General features: G+C 42.2%; 1 protein-coding gene across 1 annotated transcript; it reads left to right on the top strand.

Moving 5' to 3' along the window:
• Positions 1-1,281: 1,281 nt before the first annotated feature.
• SAMD7 (sterile alpha motif domain containing 7) lies at positions 1,282-10,449 on the top strand. Its single transcript, XM_063166437.1, has 8 exons — positions 1,282-1,384; positions 2,086-2,212; positions 2,333-2,469; positions 3,520-3,598; positions 5,951-6,630; positions 7,279-7,400; positions 7,666-7,776; positions 8,423-10,449. Exons 1-8 carry the CDS (start codon positions 1,282-1,284, stop codon positions 8,693-8,695), a joined length of 1,632 nt encoding a protein of 543 aa, XP_063022507.1. The 3' UTR covers positions 8,696-10,449.
• The last annotated feature ends 6,232 nt before the right edge of the window (positions 10,450-16,681 follow it).

Raw genomic sequence — 16,681 nt, 5'->3', positions numbered from 1 at the left:
CCAGAGGTATGGTCTAAGTTCACCCTCTACCTTCAGTGTAAATGGCTGAAAAAAGGTAAACTCACTTGTTTACCTTTTGGTAAACTCATTTTGAGACCAAATATCTCCCTCATACCACAGAAATGGTAAATTTCTTAGGCACATGAATTAGATTGATATCTATCACTTAGATTATTTTAAGCTCATCAATAGGTCAAAAGCAATAAAGTTATAATGATACATCTAATTTATAAATGGCTTGGGTAATGAAACACAGGACTTCACTTTTATCTCATTTTTGGATAAGGAACATTGTTCCTGTCTTTGCATTTCCCTCACTGCTACCTCTACCAAATGCTGGCTGAACTCCTGGAGCTGTAACTCTCTATCTGCAGGATGAGAACACTTCAGCAGTACATTTTCCTTCTTTCAGAAGACAGAAAGAATCCACTTCATCAGAGCTAAGTGGGGATGGAAATTCAACTCCTTACTTAAAGAAAAATTTTAAATCTAATCATTTGTTGTGCAAGTCTAGTGTGAGGTGAATGTACAGATGCTACTAATGCTGCCTTCAGAGCCAGATTGCTCCTTCTGCCAACTCCTCAACTCAAAGCATTCCATACAGCATAGCTTTTTAACATCTTGGCTCTGGGTTACAGGACTTGCTTCCTTTGAAATTATTAATTATGTATATAGTAATGACATATATTAATTTTATATATATATATATAAAAAACTGATCTGAGTGTTACCAGTTTTATCACTGTTTTCATCACTACAAAGCATGTTCTTTTACCTTTTTTACTTCAATTTGGCAGCCTTAAGGGGCTGATGTCATTTGGAACAGACAATTTCTACTACTTATTCCCATCTGCTTCACTTAGTTTACAGTAGACAGGGTTCCAAACTGCTACAATTCTGAAATTAAACCAAAGACACCTGCCTTCCTAAGTATGAGTACATCACTGCTCTCAGACACACCAGGGGCTGAGGAAAAGGCTTGGGCTTAATTACCTCCTTTTGAGCAGGTGTGATTTTCCAGCACCCTGATTTTCCTTGCATTGCAGGATCCAACGAGTCAGTGTAAGCAAGGACAATATTTGCATTGTCCTGAAAACTGGAAATTTCTACATGGAAAACACTACAACACACAGGCATGGAAGGGTCCAGCTATGACCTGCTTAGCTGGGGAACAACCTGCATAACCTTCTCTGTTTCTCATTGTTCAATGTCTCATTCCTCTCTTTGGTGCTGCTGCTTTGGTTCTTTAGAGCAGCAGAGCTGTTGCTGTCCCCCTGCAGCATGACTCCCCGGGAGCACATGAGGAAGATGTCCATCCTGGGGGAACAGGGAGCCCTGGAGGAAAAGCACCTGTACCGGCTGGCAGGCGGCATGGCAGCAGGAGGTGAGCAGCAGGGAGCCCCACTGCACTGTGGTTTTGTGGTTTATCTACCACCTACAAGAAACAGCCAGTAGCAGGTTTGATGTCTTTAAAAGGTTATTTCAGATTTATCTTAGGAGTAACTGCAGAAGTATTTTGCTTAAAGTTATTAGAAATGAACACAGAGGGCTCTTGGAATTCAGTATTTGATTAAGAGATGCTGAGCCTCTGGAAGACAAGTAAATGGCACACAAGAACTCAGAACAAAAGCCACAGCTGGACATTATGATGTTCTGTTCACCATTGTGGGCTTTTTTTTCTAGAGCTGCTTTCTCATGACAATGCAGGCTCCACCTAGTATGATTTTTCTTAAAATGAACCTGTATTAGAAATGAAAACCCTCTCAAGCAGAGAACTGAACATCCATGCCTATCTTCTGTTTCACAGTATTATGTAAATTATTATTCATTGTAATTTGTCCTTTGATACACTTGACTGAGCACATCCTATTTATTTTTACTGCAGTTTGATTGAATAAATCTACATTATTTAAACGAAGTAGTTCAGGTGTCAGTGAAAACATGTTTTCAGTTGCTGCTATCAAAAAAGGTGTGAATTGCACTAGAGGAAACAAAACAAAACATTTTTTTCTGCTAAGGTTATACCGCAGCCAGAATCACTTCCTAACTTACCCCTCTGAGAGCAGAACTGTGTGTGCTTTGCAGAGCTGCGGCAGCGGCAGGAGATGCTGATGAGGAACCAGCTGATGGCAGTAAACCCGCAGCTGATGGGGCCGGGCCAGCAGAGGATGCAGGCGATCCCCGCCCAGTTCGAGCCGCGACTGGTGGAGAGGTACCAAGCACCAATTTCTGTCCCAGCACTGCAGAACACTCTCTGTGCTGTCCCCGAGGTTATAAAGACCTTTGGTTATTCTTAACTAAGCAATATCTGAATGGGCTTTTTTCCTCCCAGAGATCTGCTGCCTTCAACTGAAATGATGGCCTCAGCTGACCCCAGACAAATGCACATAGCATCCCACCTGGGACCCACAGTCCCACAGCACCCCAACATGCCAAACCTGCTGTCCAACCGTGTCTACCCAGGCCCAGGTAACAAAGCACCCTCTGCATCCTGAAAAGTGGGATGGACCAGAAAGCCAGCTGCACCTGTTAGTTTTCCAGAGGTTTATAGGCAGTGTCAATAACAGTTTAGTTTATTTTATTTAGAAAAACAGTCTCACTAAAAGCAGGCAGCTTGTGCCAGTTTAGATCTAAGCAAGTCCATTTTATCCTTTGTTAAATACAGTTCTCAGTCTTTTGCATGTTTTTGTTCCCTCCTTTTCTTTTTGTATTTTCTGAGCACTGTAACACCCAAACAAAAGGCTACAGCTAAATAATAGCTCCTCATCAACACTTTTACACTACATTTTACTCTTGCTCTCATATGAGTATTGGCTGCTTTATACAGATCATATTCTCTAATGATAATACCACATGCCACTTAATTCATGTAGGGCAAATACAAGTCCTTTTAAATTAAAGCTCAAAATTAGAGGGCACAGCTCCAAGGGGAAGGCTGGACATCATAACTATGGCATTCATGTCATGCTGCACAAAAAGTTACATATTACTTTATACAAAATGAGCTCAAGAGTTTTTCTTTGAGATGAGTGAATGTATTTTCAATGTCACATCAATACACCAAGAAAATTTTCTGATTTTGGCTTCCTTCCCTGCCTTAACATGGATCTCAAGAGGAAATGTAATTTCAAATTACACAGCCTCCAGGCTGAAAGCAGTCTTGAAGGAGCAGGTTTGCTTTGCTCAACTGAGGGCTATTATTTTCTGAGCAGTGATAGGTACTTCAAAGGCATATGTCACCAAAAAAACCAACCCTTTGTGGTTAATGGCAGGTATTCCTAACTACAGATCTGATCCTGAAAACACCTGATGATGGACTTCATGCTCTTTCTACATATTGCCACCAAAACAATGACAACAAATAGGATTTAATTTGAAACCCTATCACTTTCCTAGTAAAGCCCACAGTTGAAGACTTACAAAGTTTTTTAAAGTGTCTCTGTATTGCTGAGGGTGTTGTGCATTTGCATGAGGAAACCAGTGAATTTTAAAGATTTTTTTATTCCACTTCCCTCTAAGGATACAGCTTTCTGCAACCAGAATCCATGGAAGCTGTGGCCAGAAGACAAGAACTGGTTCAAAAGCAAAACATTGCCAGGTAATCAATAGCAAGTTTTGCTCTGAGGTGCATGCTAGGATTAAAGCAGCAAAGTGATTGAGATTGTTTTTCAAGTCACACAAAGAAGCAGAGGGCCCTTATCAATTAAGGCCTGAAGCTACTACTTTCTGCTTGCCTTATTTTGCTTGTATTCTTAAAATGATATAACAAAAATAAACGAAACCCTTAGCTTGGTTAAGGAAAAGAACAAGCTACAGCCACAGCCCTTGAATGCAGATCCAAACACCCTGAAGTTACAAAAGTTCAGAAACAAATTCCAACTTTGCAGCTGTGTGATATCACACACAACACTTCAGGCCTGTAGCTGGGCCCTTGGGACAGGCAGCTGTGTCTCCACCCCAGCAGGGTGGGCATCTTTCCTAGTTTGACCAAAGAGCTGGAATAGCAGAGTGACTGTAGGAAGTCCAGTTATTTGTACCAGTTTCAGTGTAGTCAGCAGCTGGTTAAAAGACCAGCAGTGCCCTCCCTCATGGCCACACCAATTCCACAGAGGAACTCAAACCTCAACCACTCCTGCTCTGAGCTACACTACTCAGTGGGAGTGCCCCTCACACAGTGAGAGTAAGAGCAAAGAACAGCCAAGTTCTGTACAGTCATCTGAAAAAAAATTATGATGGAAGTGTTTTGAGCTCTTAAGTCAGCAAAGCTTGATTACTGAACTCCTCTAAGCACAACATTTGCATCAGCAATGACTTTCCTGTAGCTCTTGCCACATGGCAAAAACCCTGAGAAAAACAAGTGAAACAACAAGCAGCAAACATGGCCATGTCATAGACCCACAGCCACATCAGAGCTGGTCTTACCTGTTCAGGCTCTTCCCTCAGCCCACCAAATAGCAAAACTCCAACATGAAAGAGCTCACCTACAACTTAAAAACTTTTTACCCCAGCTTTCTGCCACCCTGACAATTTCCACTGTGTTCACACAGCTCTCTGCAGCACAGTCCTCTTCAGGGCTGCACTTGCTCCTTTCAGCTGTACCAGAAATCAGGTCTTGACAACCTCCTGCACTTGGTGCAGCTGGGCTGCTGAGCACCTGGGTTCAAATCCTTGTTCTCCAAGGGACTCTGCCTCATGCCAAAGCTCTGTTTGCTGCTCCTGACAGGAGCTGGAGGAGGAGGCAGGAATGTAATGCTTTCTGCTGTTTATTGTCACCTCAAGAGCTGGGTGGGAGTAATGACAATCAGGCAAAATGTACAAGGACACAGTACACAGACAAAACACTTCCTTTGTATCTCTGAAAGCAGAAAGTCAACAAGTTGGAGGTTGTTTCAAAGATTAAAAGAAGGCAGAGAAAAATCCCTGAATGATGTGATCAAATAATCCCTCCTCATACCAAAAATCTGTATAGATAGCTTTTGCCCAAACTGTTTTCTGACAATTTTACACTCTCCTGAAGATCAGACTCTCTGTGACCTGTTATACTCATTGCAGTGTTAAGAAAGCTATTTTGATGCACTTTAAAGTGCTTTACCTCACAGGGTCTTTTCCAAAGATGCAGAAATCCCACTGAAAACTCTTCAAAGCTCCTCTAGGAGCTTTACCTTTCTGTTTGATCACTGGCCTGGCTCCAGAGAAAGGTGATGCCAGCAAAGGTTGCTACAGCAGAGACAAATACTACTATTACAAATACAGTACAAATACTTGTATTCTCTGTATCCCACTGGCAAACCCTCCCATCCACTATGAGAGGAGCAGAAAGCTGGCACAGACTCTGGAGCATTTATCCAGAAGGAAGGAGATCAGTTGAACACTTCCCACCAGGATCTCACCCTTTCACACTCTCAGGACCATGCTCAGGTGCCAGGCACTGTGGAGGGTTACTCAAGAGCCTTAGCATTAGCTTACTCTGAATAGATGCACAGGTTCCACAGATAATGTCATTGTTGTTCTTTATAATTTACAATATCACTGGAATTCTGCAGTTTTGGGTACAAATTTCTGAGTGATAATAGAAATCAATTATTTTCTTTAGTCTTCAGCCTCTAGACTCTGGAGACTATTTTCCAAATGTGAATATAATCCTCATGTCTGGATTGCCAATATGCAAATAACACTTTTTTGTCTGAAGTGTTTTCCAGAACCATGACACGGAATACATGTTTTCCCTTTCTTTTAGCTTACTATCTGTAATGGCAGCACATTAAATACAGCCAGGTTTGCCATTCCATCTGCAGTTTGTACCCTCTCACACACAGCAATATAGGGGAGAGACAAAAAAAGCAGTACTTTTGCCTATTCATTTATCTGAGTTTTATTCTGCTGCTGAATGAAAAAAAGGTGATGAAGGAACCGAGCTGCCCTAACTGCTCATGCTCTGTGTGTCTCTTAGAATGGAAATGGAGATGAGCGCTATTTTCCAGCAAAAGGAAATGGAGAAAGCCCATCGGAAAGGACTCCTGGGCCTGGAAGCCCCTTTCCTTTACCACGGGATGCCAGCGAGTCCCATCGCTTTCCGGGGCAGGCACAGACTCCCTGAAGGGCACCTTGCCAACGACCTGTACGTCCACAGGACCACGCTGGACGAGATCCATGGCAACAGCATGCTCATGGCAGGCAGCCCCTACCCGCCTGTCACCACCCTGCAGAGGGAGAGGGGGCGCCGCCCAGGGAGGAGAGCTGGAAATCACAAAAGCGCCGAGGGCAGCGCCAACGGCACAAAGAACCAGGCAGATGACAAATCCACCGACTCTGCCTCAGCTGCAGTGGATGAGGAGAAAGAGGACAAGAAGGAAGTAGAGGTGGAGACACCAAACAAACACGAGCAGAGCAAAAACCAGACTGAGCCGGCTGTGGTTGCCAAGAACTGCAAAGAGTTTGAACAAGGCTTGAGAAAAAACTGTGCTACTCATGAAATTCCAACTGAAACCACCAGCTGCAGCAACACAAATGAGAAGGAAGCCAACAGCTCCTGTGCTGCTTTTGATGACAAGTACCTGTACCCTTCTGCAATCCCATTCTCAGCATTACCATATGGATTTCCAGTGCCCAACAACCCATTGCTACCCTCAGGTTTGTCATAGCTCCAGATTAGTGATATATTGATATAACCTGGTTTTATTGATTTGATTTCTCAATTCTTCCCTCTGTTTTAAGTGAATTTTTGGTAGAGTCATTGCAACTAAAAGTGGAATTCTAATGCTACAAACAGTAATATCTGTATTCAGTTCATGTCTTTAAAAGGAATTTCAATTTAAAAAACCAAAATTGCTGAATCAAGTTGTGAGTTAGCCTGTCTCTTCAGCCCACAACTATTCTCTCTGTCCTGACTCACAGTAGGCACCACGGACTAGCAAAGACTTGGATCTGTTCTACTGAAATATTAGTCAAATTAAAGTAGCAGTAAAGTCCAAAGAAGAAAAAGCACTGGATAATACACTCATTAGAGGAAGTCCTGCAGCATGATTTGCATGTGTAGTGACTGGTAGGTACAGTGCCAGCAGTAAACAAAAGACGCCACATAAAAAAACTCTTCAGAACCAGATTCTGCTCTGGACCTGGTGATTTTGTGTCTAGGACTCCTGTAATCTGCAAGTGGCTACACCCTGCTGTTAAGAGATTAGGTTCTGAAAAGGTGTAAAAATTCTCATGATAACAATCATTTCCTCTGATTTGCCAGCAAAATTCTACCAAGGTAACTTCTGTGTTTCCTCCTCAAAGGAGCCCATGGCCTGATCCTGAATGGAGAAGACATTTCTTCTGTCGAAGACATTCGCAAGTGGACAGTTGATGATGTGCACAACTTCATTGGGAGCCTCCCAGGCTGCTCAGACTATGCCCAGGTGATTATAAACATTCACCACTTTTTCAGCAAGCATCTAAGATTTAAATGTCAGCAAGCAAATGAAAATGTGGGAGGGTAGTTAATTGTCCCAAAATGACAAGTATAATAGTAATTTTCTTTGTGCAGTTAGGAGATAAATACAAAGATAAACCAGGAAAATCATTATTTCTTCTTTTTATTGTTTATGCCTCAGGGTTAAGGATGAAAAATAACAAGCAAAAGTCTATTTTAGCACACTATGATGTGTTTTATCCTTTCATCAGATATTTAAAGACCATGCTATTGATGGAGAAACCCTTCCACTGCTAACGGAGGAGCATCTCCTGGATACAATGGGATTAAAACTCGGACCAGCATTAAAAATCCGCTCTCAGGTACGATCATTAAATGTATGCCAAGATGGTGAGTCAGAGACATGGAAGTGCCAGAAGATGACAGGAGGGAATTTTTCCAAACTAAAGCACTTTTTTTTTTTCACTGGAAACTGCCACAATATTGGGAGAAAATCAATCACTCCAGCAAAGTTTTCTTTTGCTTCCCTGCATGTTACCATGGCACACAGAGAGACAGTAAGGAATATGACATTTTTCAGTAACAGACTCTCCCTCTCAGTTTGCAGTTTTCTGCCCTTAATTTTATCCACTAATATCAACTCTCTCTGTGTTTCTGTTGTTGCTGGCTCTTTTCTTTTCTTGTACTCTCTCACTCTTCTCTCATTGCAACCACCTGCTCTACTCCTGGCTGGCAGTTTGCCTCCCCTCTGTCCCTGGGTGCTGCAGCACCTTGGGAGCAGGAGGATCCTGCTGTCAATACCCAGGTCCTAAGCTGGGTATTGACAAGCTCGTTCCACAACCTGGGCCTAGAAAAATATAAAGTGGAAAAAATTTGTTTTCACAAGAATTTGATAACCCTTTGGGATGCCTGGGATGTCCCTGGTGCTGCTGCACCAGAGTCAGGCCTGATGTTTAATGGCTCTAACAGCAAGAAGTAATTGCTGCAATTGTGCCTTTGTCTTTAAAGGTGTCCCGACGTCTGGGCAATGTGTTCTACATGATGAATGTCCCTCTGTCCGTGCCCCTGCCTCCTGCTGCAGGGAAACCCTCAGAGCAGCCCTCTGACATGGCCTCCCCTCTGCACTGCAACAGCAGCGGTGACACCCTGGACAGTCCCTGCTCCCAGGACCCAGAAACCTCCCAAGCAGTGGAACAGATGGTTTCAGAAAGCAGGGAAAATCCATGTGACACAGCTGGATCCCAGGCTGACTTCCAGATGATTGCTTTCCAGAAAAGTTGAGCTAAGTCCAGGACATAAGGTGTTTTTAATAATCCAGGAACCTCTAGTTACAAAGTGTTTGAGAAAAAGCTACAGCCTGAAACCTCCGTAAGGCTGGGGCTGAAGGAAATAAGTTGCCGATGCAGCAGGCAAGTGTTGGATCTGAAAGGCATTCAGAAGTGCAGCTGTAGGTTAGTGCAATTACTTTCAAGTGCAATTCATTGAAAAGAATACCAGTAGAGTTAACAGGTAAATTGAATTTTTCATTGAAGTCCAGGGTTATCACTGAGAGCTGTCAGAGACTAGAGTGCACTGTATGTTGTACTGTGTGTTTCAGTGGGCAACTGAGAAACTGTATGGAAAGGTCACAGCTTCCAAACATAGCTGACTTCTGCTTCTGTTGAACAAAATTTATACAGAACATTCATATGGAATTCATTGGGACAGTGTGGAACTGCCTACAGAATACAGACAAATATAACCCAGACTCAGCAGTTTGAGTTAATCCATTGCTGCTCCAGAACCAAGCCTTTTGAAGTGCCTGGCAAGGGTATACAGCTTATAAATACACACAGATTGAACATGAAAATACCATGTGTGACAGCAATTTTAATTATTCCAAAGCACTCTTGTCACCAGGGGTGGAATTTGCTTTTCGTGACTGCAAGCTGAGATGAGTCACCAACCTCAGCCACTAAGGCCATCACTGGGACAGTGACACTGCCTGCTGGCAGCAGCCTCAGAGCCACCTGATTGCTGCCAGTCTCTGCCAGAGCACCCTTCCCATGGGCTCACCTGGGTGAGCATGGAAAGCCCTTCCCTCTGCAGCACCTTCAGTGTTCTTCACTTTGAGAGAGGCCATCAGTTTAGCCTGAGAGCTCCCTGTTCTCTGGAAGAATATGGTTTCCCCTCACTTCTGCTACTGATGAGTCATTATCTCACAGCAAACAAGGACATGAAATAGAGCTTTTAGCTAAGGACAGATCCCCAGCATTTATTGTGATTCCTGTGTGACTTATCCTGCTCCCTTTTTAGGGGTTTGGTCCTACACTGGTTTTCCACGCAGACTTTGGAAGTTGGTACACTTCCACTCTCTTCCCTCAAGAACTCTTCTTTACTCCAGAGGACACACAAATATCTTTGACAAAATCTAGTTCTGAAATTGAGGGTTGGTATATTGTGGACCTGCTGTATGTTGCTACTTTAGATTCTCTCCCCTTAGCTTAGTTTGTGTGGCCTCAAGTACTGAAACTCCAAGAGGTATGAAGCTGTTTAGATGGTGAGTGGCTAAACACAAGGAGGGGAATTATTTCCATATTCTATTTTTTTACTTTAGCCAGAGATAATTTGTTTTATGTCTTTGTTATATTTGTGCAGTAGGTAAAGTGTGATTAGATGTTTGCAACAGCAACCTTAGATGTCCATCTTACCATGCTGTCCAAACTTTGCAGCCTTTGGAGAAATGGCAAAGATCTATAGTCTTTCATATGCTATATGAAAACAATTTCTAACTTATCTTTTGTACAATTGACGATCATGTTGACAATGTCACTTATCTGATTAAACAGAAGTAATTACTTGGTTTTCTCATGGCATCCTACCTCCTCTCTGTGAGAAATATTCGACTCAATCCACATGAGACCTTCTCCACCCTGGCAGAGGAATCTCTGACACTGTTCAGGGGAATCAGGCCAGGAGATGTCGCTGCAAAGCCACTCGGTCACCCGCTGTCCCTCCGAGGGGAAGCGCAGCCCACCTGAAACACCGCGGATATGTTAAGGGCAACATTATGAAGAAACTTTACTTGTTTTTCTAAAGTAACAGCAGAAAATATTGACTTCAAGTCCCATATGCCAGGGAGAAAGGATTGAAATGTGGTTCTGAAGGGTGTGATTATTTTTGTAAATAGGTCAGACGTGAGCAACGCTAAAAGCTGAGCAAGTTGGGATGCAAAGTTGGCAGTCTTGAATTACTTCTGCAATTAAAAAAAACCCCAAATCAACACCAAACATACGATCCTTTGCACATACTGCCCAAAATGACCAAAGGAATTGCTTCATAGCTTCCTGTACTGGGGGAGATGTGCTGCAGCAGCCAAAATGCAACAAGCCCTGAACAGTAAACAGCTGTGAAGTGAAATAGGAAGGAAAGGGATTTACCTAAACATGCATAATTCTATTTCTAATGGAGGAAATACCACTGGTAATGAATGTTTCCTCCCCTACAAACACTTCAGAGAAAATCAAAATAAAGGCTAAAAATAATTTAAAAGTACACAGAATCAGTAGACAGATCGATATTTCCAGAGGTTGAGGTGTTTTCAGGAATTGTGTTTATATGTAAACATTGAAGCCTTACTGATTCTCATGTTCTTTTTGGACATTTATTGTTTATTCCAGCTGCAAGAGGGTTCAGGTAGCAATCACAAGTACCTAAAAAAGCTAGCAGAACTCTGCTTCCTAATAACTTTCTGGTGCCTGTGCCACCACTGCATTATTTTTTTCTGCAATGCAACTAAAATCACAATGGGATGCAGATGATGTGTTTTAATGTTGCATCATTAGAAATGTTTCATTTAACATCTATTGCTGTATTAGTCCACAGCAGTGATGCAGTTAACAAAGAAGAGAAGGTTTTTAAGAGGTGTTGTAGAAGTTCCTGCTTTTATCTGTATCTACAGTAAATGTCTGGGCTCCCAGGGATAGAGACTTCCATTTAAGTTTATTTTTTTTAAAGACAAGATTAATAAAAAGGCATAACAAACATATTGCAAAATGGTCCTGTACCATAAATAACAGATTTAGGAAAGTCCTGAAGAAGAAGAAATGGCTTGTCTTTCCTACAACAACCTGGGTTTCTGGTCTCATGTAGGTTGCAGATGATGGTGATGATGTGGAATACAAGATAATTCTCTGATCAATTTCCCAGGTGAAGAATCTCTAAAAAATTCTATAATATTACAAAAGTCGTGCAGAATTCTCACCAGGTCCAAGTCAGGCAGTCACTTTAATCCAGCACACAAACAAAAGAACAGGCACACAGTTTCACAAGGTGATGGTATTTCAAACTGACCCATACCCATGCCACCAACTACTTTATAAAACCTTGTATTCCAAGACTTTATACAATTGTGATTCTGCTACAGAAAAGTTTTCGTAATGTTAAATTATTCTTTGAGTGTGAAACAGCAAAAATAACCTGCTCTGGTTTTTAAAATCAACTCTAGTTTTTAAACTCTCTAGAAATTCCTTGTATTTTCAACTTTCCAATTACCCTCATACAATGTTGATTGGTTGTGCAGTGTTTTGGGTCACCTTCAACATCTGAAATTTTATAGGAAATCATCCAAAACTAGATACAGCTCTTGTTTTGGTACCTTGCCATGGTAATGTTCTACCTAAGCCCTTTATTATTCACTGCAAAATAACAAATCTACTTTATGAGGCTGAGCGTTCATAGAATTACAGAATGGTTTGAGTTGAAAGGGACCTTAAAGATCATCCAGTTCCAAACTCCAGTGTTCATCAGGGTTCAGCTGCCTCTTATGGTTGGTTCTGATTAGCTCTTCATGCTATAATAAATGGCTGTAGCTTTATTGCTATGGCAATTTCAGTATAATAATAAATGCTATATTGAGAGAAAAGCTCACCTCTCCTTTCTCATTTGTTTAGGCTTTGGGGGGTTATTGCAGTTGCCAGGCTCCTCTTTCTTTGGGAAGGGTTTGCTCCTCCTATCACCTGTACTGAGGCCACAAGAACAGCTCTGTTGATTTGGCCCTTATGCTGTTCTTTCCTTTGTCCATTCCCAATTTTACCCAAGTCTGGTTTTTTCCAGACAGACATTAATTCTGCTACAGTTCCCAGACTCTTCCTGAACCACTAATTTCCCTGCGGATAAGGATGCAAATCTTTAATTCAGTTCAGAGTAAAGAAGAACCTGTTGTCTATGTTATATGGAAAATCATGCAGTACTTTTTCCTCTAGCACAGCAAAGGCTTGAATAGACATTTTGATTTATCAAAATTTAAAGACACATACAGCATCAGTGTGTGTGAATTACTGACATACAGATCAACCAACCAAAATGGCAAAACAGAAAAAGCACTGATGATCATGGAGAAAAAAACCAAAGCACCAAACCAACCTGGTTCTTTGCTGCAGCCTTGGCTCATCATCCAATCTTTGCTGATTATCTTTCTGCTCCAAGGTTCCAACAGCTCTGCTGGAGGAGCACTGTGCAGCTGTGATTCCTGGGACTCCAGCAATCCCTGAACACTGCAGTGGAAGGTGGTGTGTACAGCACTCCCTGGCTTCTAGTTCAACCTGTTAAATGGAGGGATGGAAACTCAAGACTTGCATCCTTACATAAAAAAATATTTTCAACTCAAACACTTGTAATCATAACAATGAATTTATGATTTTATAAAACAATAACAGGTAGTGTTTTTAAGGCTATACCTTAAATATTGTAATTTTTATCCTCTCCTCCTGCCACTGACAAAAACAGAGATATGAGCAAAATCTCAGCTGGTTCTTCCAGAAAATGTATTGATGTATTTTTCATTTATGTGTCCATGTACATCCTCACTGACTCCAGCAGGGTCTGACTGACAGTGATCTTTAGAAAGAGCTGATGTGCCAGCCCATATCAGGAGAGACATATCCAGTTACTCACCAGTTACTGCTTAAATTAAATAATATTCTTACAGTGAACAAACTGATATTAGAAATAGGTGCAAATTACAGAAGAACCAGAGAAATTAGTTTTTAGTTCAATTAGAATTTTTGTCAGTTATATGTACCTAATAATTCTGGGTTGTATAGAAATGAAAAAGAACTTGCAACAGTGGAAGTATTTAAGAACTTTCTTAGTGAAAGATAATTATGGACATTTGTCTAATAAACCTTTGTTGTTCTGCTAAATTAAAAACGAAGTGGCTAACTAAATATTTATAAGCTTTTGAGATGGAAGTGACTCAGGATATGTCTACATTGGAATATGTTTCTGAGCTATGACTCATGTTATTTGTGGGTGGATTTTATCTGAACCTTTCTTGACAGTATGTGATGCTGTGCAGTACAAAGCCCATATTCTTTATATTGTGAGCCCATTCAGTGTAGAAGCTGACTGGATGAAAAGGGAGGTCACTCCAGAGCCTGCAGCATGCTACCATCTGTAGATAATAGAGGAAATGGCTCCTAACAGATTGCTGGGGAATTTCCTTCCTTTCCTTCTTTTCCTTCCTCTCCTTCCTTGCCTTCCTTCCATTCCCTTCCAATGTGCATTCTCCTCTCCCTCCCCCAAATCCTCAAGGATTGTCTGTGTGTCCAGAGGAGAACTTCTTGCAAGTTTGTTAGCTCAGAACTGAACTTGCTTTGCCTGTGAATGTCTCTCCAGTCAGTTTTGCAGAAGCCTCTGTAATCAGTGACATGCTTACCAGTAATTCCATTGCCAGCACATGGCATTGTCCTTCTGTGCAGCTGTAGCTGTGGTAACTCCACATCATTTTCTGGATCCAGGATGATTGAACCCAAAGCAATCAGACATAGCACAAAGGCCAAAACATAGACAGAAATGAATATAAGGGTATAAGAAAATATGTACCACAAAGAGTAACTCAGTGTCCTGCCCCAGGGGCCAAGAGAGGATACCTAAATTAGAGCACAGGAACAAAGCAATAATGAATTCAGGATAATTCCTTTATTTCCAAGGTTCTATCTCCCAGATGAACAGAGGTGATGTCTATATTTAATGGTTGCTCATTAAGTATTTTTGTTCCATCAATGTCTCCAGCTGGTTTTTGAGCCAAGCTTCCAGCATCCATACTGCTGTATTAGATCACACAGCTGGGGCAAAGAAGAGGGAAAAGAAGTTAATGAAATTCTGTTGGTTTGGCTTCAGTTGAAAGAGGAAACCACTCCACTTGTATGCAACATCCTTCTCAACAGTAATTCTGAATCTACAATCATCACAATGGCAGTTGGCCTTTTGTGGGCTGTGTCTTCACTGCCTGGTTCTGCAATGCTTCTTTTTGCAGCCTGCCCCACAGCTGACAGACACACTAACCTTAAACACACACTGCCTGAACCCTCACTTCCACTCCAGGGCTTTCTTGGAATTCAGCCACTTGCTGCTCTCCTGCTCTGCCATTCTGGTGACTGAGAATAAACTTGTTCCATGTGTGACTCAGTCATGATCTGCTCTGTACTCCAGAGTGGTGAGAATTCACAGAATTCACCATCCAGAGCCTTACACATCCCCTTGCCCATTTTCCATCCCTCAGTCCTTTCTTACAGATCTGCCTGAAGTGATGGGTTTGCTCCCTGTGCTGCTCCATGCCCAGCTGTCCTGGGAAGAGCTCCTGCAATTTAGTGGTTCACAAAGATGCATTAAAATTCCTATAGGGAAACAAAAAAGAGACATTAACCAGATATCCAAGGTGCTTTTCTGGCAGCAAATAGCTTGATGTACTGCAGATAACATACCATGCCAAAAAAAACCCTGCAAAATGAAGAGCTGAGCATTAAAGGTGGGTTTGTGAATCAGCAATAGATTCAAAGAGATAGAGGGCATAGGGGAATAAGATCTAAGACCTTAAAAGAGTCCAAGACTAGAATTATGAGGGATGATGACCCATCAGGTGATTGCACCCTTCAGGAGGAGGGAGAGTTTCACAGCTTGGGCTCTGCTTGTGCAGAGCAGAGCAGAGGGGTCAGAGCTGCACCATGCCAAAGCCCTTACTGCAGCCATCGTGCATGATTAGCATCTGTAAGTTACAGATGGCTGAAACTTCTTCTGCAAGAAAGCCTCCATGTCAGATGTGCTTTTATATTACTGTAAGTCAAGCACATGAAATCACTGTTAAAATTATTGCCAACTTAAAGCATGTATTTTTTAATAAATGCAGTCTGCCTGCATTTTACGAGGTATTGTTTTATTGTAACCATAAAAACTTCAATTCCCTCTACCTAGAAGTTCATCTTTTGGATTACACTTTTCTAGTTCACTTACTCTGCAGTCAGTCAGCTTAATTTGTAACTTGTATAGATTTTCTGCCCAGCAACAGCAAAAGGAAAACATTCAACAGAAAAAGATGTCGTACCAGAAAGAGCACAAAACCTGGCACTGAAACTGAGGGGCAAATATGCTGCTGGAAGTTTTTCTAGGTTCTTAGTTGCCCAGTTTTCAATGTGAGAGTTCCAAATCAGAGGAACAGAAAGGGGCAACAGGATTTGAGAGGACTGGACAAGACAATGCAGCACTGCACATACTTTTTCATCCCAAAGTGCCAGGGTGTAGTTTGGAAACACAGAGCCAGGATAAATGATTATACGCTTTGCTAACTCCAGTGACCTCATAGCAAAAGTATGTGGGACAACCTCTGGCAAAAGGCCCTTCTGCTTTATATAGGTTGCTTTCTGAATCTAATTCTGTAAGTATATGGGGTCTGAGTAATGAGTTTGTTTAAATAAGTACCAGTTAACAAAGGTGCTGTATTGAGCATCTTTAAGGCTTTACATCCTATTTCAGTGTATGAAAACTTAAACAGACTTTTACAGCCAGAGCTGGAGCAAGGTCAAGGGCTGAAGGGGAGAGGGGCTGAGGGGCTCTCAGCGGTGCCCTGTGACAGGACAAGGAGCAATGGCCATAAAGTAAAACGCAAGAAGTTCCACCTCAACATGAGGATCAATTTCTTCACATTGAAGGTGGCAGAGCACTCGAACAGGCTGTCCGGGCAGTTTGTGAGGCTCCCTCTGTAGAGACATTCCAAACTCACCTGGACACGTTCCTGTGTCACCTGCTCTGGGTGGCCATGCCTTGGGAGGGGAGTTGGACTGGGTGATCTCCAGGGTCCCTTTCGGCTCTGACAGTCTTGTGATTGTGTGAAGGGGGTCGGCGAGGGGCTGAGGAATCGAGGCGGGCTGGTGAGGGCTGAGGGGCTCTGAGGGGCTGCGCTGGGCTGAGGGACGTGGTGAGGGCTGAGGGACATGATGAGGGCTGAGGCGG

This window comes from Melospiza melodia, chromosome 12, assembly GCF_035770615.1.
Source record: "Melospiza melodia melodia isolate bMelMel2 chromosome 12, bMelMel2.pri, whole genome shotgun sequence".
NCBI lineage: Eukaryota > Metazoa > Chordata > Aves > Passeriformes > Passerellidae > Melospiza > Melospiza melodia.
Note: the sequence above shows the minus strand (reverse complement) of the source record. Positions and strands in the feature narration are given on the sequence as shown.